Source organism: Dysidea avara, chromosome 12, assembly GCF_963678975.1.
Source record: "Dysidea avara chromosome 12, odDysAvar1.4, whole genome shotgun sequence".
NCBI lineage: Eukaryota > Metazoa > Porifera > Demospongiae > Dictyoceratida > Dysideidae > Dysidea > Dysidea avara.
Window position 1 is genome coordinate 1,313,908 of NC_089283.1, and position 8,903 is coordinate 1,322,810.

An 8,903-nucleotide genomic window follows, 5' to 3' on the forward strand; every position below is an offset into this window, starting at 1 on the left:
AATGAGCAGGACTCACAGGCTTACGCCTTTTCCATCGCTCAGGTGTAGATGACCTCCTAAGAGAAAACCATCATCAAGATGTTCAAAAACACACACACCTCGGATACATGCGACTATACTAATGTACAAAAGTACAGTAGCTATAGGCATGGTAAGGAAGCTATAAAAATAAAAGAAATTATTATATTTTACAATACAAGTATGTATTGATGGTCTGCCAATAACTTGTGCTGGCAGCCAGGAAATTATTTAATTACAAAACTAATTACTTAATTGCAAAACTAATTACTTAATTATGAAACTAATTACTTAATTACAAAATTAATTAATTACAAATAAGAGTTAGCTAGACTTACATCACTGAGAAATTACTAGCTATTCCTAAATTATGGCAGTTTGTACATCTACAACAAAAATGATAGGTGCATGGAATGTCAGGTGAGAAATTGTTTTAAAAATTAATGTTGTTGCAAATAATTATAGATGGTGGTTCTGATAGTTGGTAGTGACTGATCAAGATCAATGAACGGTATAGTTTATTCCATAGCCTAGGTAATCTGTTAAAGTAAAAGTTTCTAAATAGGACAAGACCTTTATACTGAAGCAGTCTCCCTTTAAAACAAACAAACAAACAAACAAAACTAGACAAGTTTAACACTTCAAGTGTGTTATGATTATGATTATGATTATGATTATGATTATGATTAGATACTGGAAAGACAGCACTCAGTGCTGGTTACATCCAGGAGGGGGGGGGACCCTCAAAACAAAAAGGGGGTTAATTACAACAAATCTAGTCCAAAAATACAATTATTAAACTGTTCTAGTGACTCTGTATCGATGATGTGATTAGGGAGGTTATTCCATTGCTTGATAGTTCTTGGAAAGTAACTCTGTTGGTAAGCAAGTGTTCTAGTTGGAGGAATTATATATCTGTATTGGTGATGCAATCTAGTTGGATATGAAGTAGGCTTGAAATACTCAGGGAGCTGGATAGATGGCAAAGCGTGATGTAATACTCTATATAGTAAGTTCAAACGATCAATACATCTTCTGCTCTGTAGGCTCTTCCAATGCAGTTGATCCAACAGGTAAGTGACACTACTCATTGGATTGTAATCCGATGCTACCCATCTTGCAGCACGACGTTGTACCTTCTCTAAAGTATTAATTAAGTATAGCTGGTGAGGGTCCCAGACACAACTAGCATATTCCAGCAGAGGACGTATTGATGTTAAATAGGCTGTTATCTTAACTTCTTTGGAGCATTTACTTATATTACGTTTAAGAAAGTTGAGACTTTTAGTTGCTTTGCCGCAAAGATGATCGATGTGGTGGGACCAAGACATTGATTGGTGGAATATGACCCCTAGATATGGATGCTGACTCTTCAGTTCCAGAGCTTTATTGTCAATGCTGTAGGTGGTGAGCATGGGAGTTTTGCTTCTTGAACAACGTAGAAAAACACACTTTTCAACATTTAGTTTCATTTGCCAAGTTCTACTATGATCCCTACTTATACCGTATAGCTGGTTATTTTTGAAACAGAAATTCTCGTACAAGAAGTAAAATCTGAATTTCGAAGGATTTTAATTTCGAAGAGTGCATATTTCGAAGTCCGGATGGATTTCAAATAAACGGAAATTCGTGTCACAAATTATGAAGATGAGTGTGGAGTGAACTCACTGGCACGATCACGCTCGATCATAGCTAGCTCATAGTATCGTAATCACCATAGATTCTAGAGCAGACGGCATCAATTCCCATTCTGGATCAACTTTTTCTGGTTATTGGTACAGTAATGATACAGTTTACCCATTATCATCAGTAATACTGAGATAAAACTCGAGGAATACACGAACGAATCGCCGAAAGTTGGACCGGGTTGCTTTCACTTGTGGGAATTTATTTTCGAAAAACAACCGGACGTGGGAATTTATTTTCGAAGAGAAGGGCCTCTTCGAAATATCCTAAAATAAAAACCTTTCGAAAATTACCAGCTATACGGTAGTATGTTCACGTTGAGCTGAATCCTGAAAAACAGCTAAAAATTAAAAGTGGATTTTTCTCAACAGAGTTAACATTTCAGCCGACCAGATGATTATTGGTAACAGCAAAGGTGTCAACAACAGACACGTACGGTTTGGCTCCATTACAAGTTCGGGAAACGGATGTAATGGACACTGTACTTATATGGCTTCCCCATAGGAAATGTATTGTGAAAATTTTGATTGGCCGTAAATACTGTCAAACATTTGAACAAAAAGATTTCGAAATATTTTTAGCGGGTGAAGCAGTACTACAAATGAGCCAAATTTCAAGATCGTGTGTAATTGCATCCATGAGTTATTAAATGTTTTTAAGGATTCAGCTCAATGTGAACATACTATAGCTACAGTTATTTGATTGGTCTCCTGAATTACATAGCTATAGATGTAGTAATGCACTTGTCAATTTCATGCCCCACCCCCCACCCCCGGGCGTCCCCACACCCCAGGTGGGGATTTGACATTGCTTCTTGTCCCCACCCCTGGGGCAATTGACAGTTGTCCAATTCACTGACCGATTTTCGGTAGTTGCAATAAAATCGCACTTGCTAGCTAATTTTACTAGCTACAGGGCAAGTTTATTACTAGTTGCATGCATGAAATATGCGCTTAGTCATCCTTGAGATGTCGTCAAATCCCCTACTATAGGGGTGGGGACATAGTGGGGATTTGACAGCCGATTTTTCCCCAGTAGCGGGGAATTTGACACCACGATTTGTCAAATCCTCTGTATTCCCGGGGGGGGGGGGGGGTGGGGCATGAAATTGGCAAGTGCATGCATAACTCCCAAAGATGTAGTAAAAGTTTATCACGACCGGGATCAAGATTCAACCAGGGGCTTTTTTACAGTGAATCAAGCGATCAAGACTTCCGAAAAGTGGTGATCAAGCACCTATGAAAGCTAGCTCTTTTAGCAACACTACGCTTTAAAATGATCAAGACGATTAAAGTTGTTATAGATTATAGATGAAGTCAAGCGATCAAGGCGAAATTTCGACGATCAAACTTCTTGATCCCGGTCAAAATAAAAAAGTGACGAAATTACTCACGTGATTATGGCTGACAGAAGTGTTTGCGTTCAAAACTTAGAAATACAGTTTGTAGATACTCCTCCTAAAGAATTTGACTGTCCGATATGTCTGGAAGAATTGAAAGATCCTTTCACAATAGAATGTTGTCGCCATCATCTCTGTAGCGGTTGTTAGTCTGGCGGCGCCCGCCCATTCGCATAGATTAAGGGTCTCGTATGCTTAGTATAGTTGAGTTGTACCGGATTACCAAAAACTGGTGCAACCAATCAGAACGCTCCATGTTTAATCAGCTGATTTTTGTGTATGTTACGTCAAAAGAAGGAATCAAATGCCCTAACAGTACACTGTTAAAAATAGGGTGTAATCCAATCACCTTTGGGGGAGTTCTAACTGCTGTTTAAATTAAACTCCTTTGAAGGGAGTTGTAGTACTCCCCAGGGGTGCTCTAGGAGCAACTAAAAGGTGTTACAAGGGCATTGCAACACTCCCTAAGGGTGTTCTAGGAATAGCTATAAAGGTGTTCTAGTGCTCTCCATGGTGGCATTTTGTTGAAAAGAAATGTAGGCTTGCTATAGCATTCCAGTAACCTTCATGTTGATTTCAATTTATACTCAATGACTACCAACAACAAAGCACATTAGCAGTACGCAATAATATATTTGCAACACCTTATACTTACCACATAGTTGTTTCCAAGTCACTCTTATAGAAGTTAGCAAACTGTACTTATAATCTAATTTTCAATAGAAGCATCCAATTGTGGGTTTCAATATACCTAGGTGTAGGCAAACACCCTTACAGTGGCTTAGCTATTATTGGGGAGTAAAATGACATTTGTGGTGTTCAACAACACCCCAAGTGCTACAATACTCCCCTAGGGTGTTGTAAATACCATGGGTGTACATGAACACCTTTACGATGGGTGTACCTGTAACACCTCGTTTTAACAGTGTAGGCATTCCAGTATCCGAGATTTTTTAATAAAAAAATTCTCCGTATATTCCCCAATAGAACCCTGGCACAAAATTAGGGCTCAAACGAATATCCGAATATTCAACTATTCGGAACCGAATCGAGTACTCGAAGCTATAATAATCTCTTGGCTTTTGCTATTGCCACCAATACGCTATCGACACCAATCGAGTCACGTGACCTGATCAGATAGTATTTTTTATTTATTTATTTATTTTTTTTGATGGTATCGATACTGTGTCTGCCTCGTGGCACGATGTGATGCGGAAAGTTTACAGAGATATTGAGTAATCGTTCGTGGCCATGGATATGGCTGAAATGGCTGTTGGTAGAGGATTCGAGACTTATGAAGAAATTGAGGAGGCTGTGAAACGGCTAGAAAATGAGCATTACCATCCATTTCGACGTTTCAACTCTCAGTCTGTAAAAGAGTACAACCAACGACGGGAGAACACTGGCAGTAATTTGAGACTTGCTGAGAGCTTGAAATTTGCCTTTGTATCATATAGGTTAGTAATCACAGAGTGTTTATTCTAGGATTTTTGCTTGACTGGATACGAAAATTCTCACTTTTTGTTATAAGCTGAGAACAAAACAAACCTACAATATCAGAAAGTTGAAGTTCACACTTAGTGTTTGAGATCAAGCCTGAGACAGTAAGGTGTATTTTCCAAATAATGCACCTATCAATATTAAGCCCCACTGCCCCCCTCCCGGGTGTACGTGTAGATTTGGTTAAACATCAAATGACTGTTATAGTACTACTGTTAGTGATGATGTTGACCGGTTTTGCATGCCTGACAGTTTGTGTGGCCGGAGGTGGAAAATAAACCATCTGGTCACTGTTGCACACTTTCCATGAACACCAGAATACATAGTGGCACCAAGGATGATGTAATAGTCTTGCTATTCACCTCTGTGAACAGACTGAGGCTAATGTTGTACTAGTAATGTCTTGGTAATTTATCTGAGGCATTGTTGAAAGTCTTTCTCTACAGTTTTGCCATTTCACGAAGTCGTAGCAAACCATATCCTTTTCCTGTAGTAGGGAAACTATGATCCTAAGCCCATATTGCTCATAAACAACAGCCTGTAGAGAAAGCCAGATTCTATGGGGTGCCGTTTGTACCAAAATTGTACAAAAATTCCTTATTTATAAACTATAACCATACTTTATAAATCAATGCACTACTTTATAAATCACGAACATATACTTTATAAATCATATGCATGATTTATAAACCATATACCTGATTTATAAACCATATACCTGATTTATAAATCATTGACATACTTTATAAACTATAACATTGATTTATATAAATTATACATGTGATTTGTAAACTATAGCACTTATTTGTAAAGTATAAACACTGATTTATAAATTATAATATTAATTTATATATCAATATACTACTTTATAAATCATGTGTATAGTTTATAAATCATACACATGATTTATAAATCAATAACATACTTTATGAACCATACATGCATAATTTATAAATCATCATTATGATTTATAAATTGCACATGTCAGATTAATAAATCATAAGTATATTTTACAAACCATCATCACGAGTGACTTAGTTTGGTTATTGTTGTATTTTATAAATCATTGTCGTGCTTTATAAATTTAACACATACTTTACAAATCACATGTACAATTTACTTTTGTAAACTAATACTATGATATATAAATCAATAGTGTAATTTAGTAGCCATATGTTGTTGTTTAGTATCGATAGTTAGAATTCATATCAATATTGCTTAGATGTGCATCAAATGGAAAGCATTTGTGGCATGTGATCCAGCACAGGATTCAGCACACTTAGTACAAGCTTTGGCAGCTGTTGTGAGCACTTGCACTAATGAGAGCAACCTGGCAAAGTGGAGTATATCACCATTACCAATGCCCCTGCCAGTGGTCCCACCAACTATGCCACTGTTGTCACCAATTATGCCACTGTTGTCACTGACTGGCTTGAGTCCAAATCCTACACCGTGTAAGAGTAGCCAGCAAGAGTGGCATAATTAGTGGAATTACTGGCAGGGGAGTTACCCATGACGATGACAGGGGCATTGGTAATGGTGATACTCCACTTTGCTGGGTTGCTCTCATTAGTGCAAGTGTTCACAACAGCTGCCAAAGCTTGTACTAAGTTTGCTGAATCCTGTGCTGGATCACATGCCACAAATGCTTTCCATTTGATGCACATCTAAGCAATACTGATATGAATTCTAACTATCGATACTAAACAACAACATATGGCTACTAAATTACACTATTGATTTATATATCATAGTATTAGTTTACAAAAGTAAATTGTACATGTGATTTGTAAAGTATGTGTTAAATTTATAAAGCACGACAATGATTTATAAAATACAACAATAACCAAACTAAGTCACTCGTGATGATGGTTTGTAAAATATACTTATGATTTATTAATCTGACATGTGCAATTTATAAATCATAATGATGATTTATAAATTATGCATGTATGGTTCATAAAGTATGTTATTGATTTATAAATCATGTGTATGATTTATAAACTATACACATGATTTATAAACTATACACATGATTTATAAAGTAGTATATTGATATATAAATTAATATTATAATTTATAAATCAGTGTTTATACTTTACAAATAAGTGTTATAGTTTACAAATCACATGTATAATTTATATAAATCAATGTTATAGTTTATAAAGCTCAGCGATATACCGTTTATCGTGATAAATTTGCATAAGTGATTATGAGGTATTTCAATACCGATGTATCGAAATACCGGTTTTTTGACCAATATATCAAAATACCAGTATTGCTTTTAACTTAAACTGTTGATGGCTTCAAGCGTTTGCTAAACAAACATTGAGGTTGCACACTACAAGCATCTGCCTACTTACACCAAGCTACATTCTTTGGTTTTTTGAATGCATACCACTTCATATTAAGCCTAAGCTATGATGCAATACTTAAAATAGCAGGCTAACTATATACCGATATACCGTGATATTTTCTTACTACTAATTCAAATTTCAATACCGCTGACCACTAGTCCGTAATGTGTGCAACAGATACCAGACGATTTATTTGCTGCTCCCATATAAACCATGTGGTATGCAAGACTAGATGTTAACTATCATCAGAAATTCAAGCAGTTAAAGTAATCATATATCACTACCTTATTATATTTGTTTATTAGCTTTTCAGCTACCTTTTTAATGTCACTTACCCTGTAAAAGCACAACCTTGCAGGCTTGAATGTCACAACTTAAAACAATGCCACATTTTTCTCATCTGGCAGTATTATGGTCTATATAATAATATTCTGTGCCTTGCAAACGTGCTTATAAACGAATAATTGCTACATGATGACAAGATGTCTGAGTCTGGAAACAAATGCTAAAATGTCAGCTGTGAAAATTAGCTGCGTAAATTGTCTTAGTGACAATGTCTTAACCCCTTTTCCAACTCCTGCACAGAAAACACTTTTGGACTTGTCTCACCAATATTGCCAAGGTGCTGTGAAGTATTGTGAGGTTGTTTTCTGATCAATATTGTTGTAAGAATGTGCGAACCTTCATAATCCCTGATATACAGTACTACCCACACTTGATTATAAAAACTATCTATAGGTATTGTGCATATTATGTAGTGCAAACAGTGTACTCAGTTGGGTATGTATAACTGTACTGTACCCTAGTTTGCCATGTCAGTACCTTCAAAACAAGTAGCATACATACAAAGATTTGTAAGCAATATATTATATACAATAAAATTAACAATAGCTGTATTTTGTTGCATAGGTGTGTACACTATGGGGAGCCAAGAAAAAGAGGCAAAGGAGTTAGGCCAACTCAACATCATTTTGCTCTGAAGTGCCAAGCTGAGTTGTATGTTTCATATAATCACCATGCTAGGAAGTTTGAAGTGCAGAAATGCAATTTGGAACACTGTCATCCAATAGGGCCAGAAGTTTTGCCTCATTATCCATTTAAACGACGACTGGCTGGTGATGAGTTGAAGGAGATAGAAGATTTGGTTACACTTGCCCCAAAATTGAAATTGGTGAGACAATATATCTTAAAGCAGTTCGGGAAGCAGGTTATATTAAAATATATTCAAAATGTACACACTAAGGTTAAAATTCAAGCTAAAGGTGGTCGTGATGAGGCACAGGTTACAATTGACCGGCTAGAAGAGGAAATGCAAAGAGATCAGGGTAGTAAAGGAGGCATAATTGTCAATGAAAATAGCGAATTGTCTATCATTTACTTTGCATCTTCTCACTTGCTAGGTTTGTATGAAAAGTTCCCAGAGGTGCTTATGATTGATGGAACTTACAATGTGAATAAGTCTCGTATGCCTCTATACTCCTTTATGATAGAGGATGGCAATGCTACCACAGACGAGAGTGCACAACATTTGAGAGCCATTGTCCAAGCATTTAAGAATAGCAATCCATGCTATGGAAACACTAAGGTTATTGTAATAGACAAAGATTTCACTGAGATAGCTGTACTTAAGGATGAAATTCCAACTGCTACAATTTTGTTTTGCCAGTTTCATGTGATTAAGTGCTTTTACAAAGCTGTGTCAGATGCAGAAGTTCCCAAAGAACAAAGGGACAGCTTAAGGAAAGTTTTACATGATATTGTCTATAGTGAAAGCATGGATGATTATGAAGACTACTTAGCTGAAATTGTACGCCTGGGAAATCCCAGTTTTGAGAAATACTTTTTTTGACAACTGGAATAGCTGCTTGGAGATGTGGGCTTCCTTTCAACGTGATTCTAGTATTCACTTTGGAAACACAACAAATAACCGTTTAGAATGTAGC

At 36.4% G+C, this 8,903-nt stretch overlaps 1 protein-coding gene across 1 annotated transcript; it reads left to right on the forward strand.

The window, feature by feature from the left end:
• The first annotated feature begins 4,322 nt into the window (after positions 1-4,322).
• Positions 4,323-8,431, forward strand: LOC136241918 (uncharacterized). The gene is made up of 3 exons (XM_066033306.1): positions 4,323-4,560; positions 7,870-8,131; positions 8,361-8,431. Exons 1-3 carry the CDS (start codon positions 4,355-4,357, stop codon positions 8,391-8,393), a joined length of 501 nt encoding a protein of 166 aa, XP_065889378.1. The 5' UTR covers positions 4,323-4,354; the 3' UTR covers positions 8,394-8,431.
• The last annotated feature ends 472 nt before the right edge of the window (positions 8,432-8,903 follow it).

Excerpts from the sequence above, each read along its gene's own strand:
- LOC136241918 (XM_066033306.1), top strand. The coding sequence starts at position 4,355 with ATGGATATGGCTGAAATGGCTGTTGGTAGAGGATTCGAGACTTATGAA. Across the intron at positions 4,561-7,869 it reads TTTGCCTTTGTATCATATAG|GTGTGTACACTATGGGGAGC; the intron begins GTTAGTAATCAC and ends TTTGTTGCATAG. Across the intron at positions 8,132-8,360 it reads TTGCCCCAAAATTGAAATTG|GTTTGTATGAAAAGTTCCCA; the intron begins GTGAGACAATAT and ends CTCACTTGCTAG.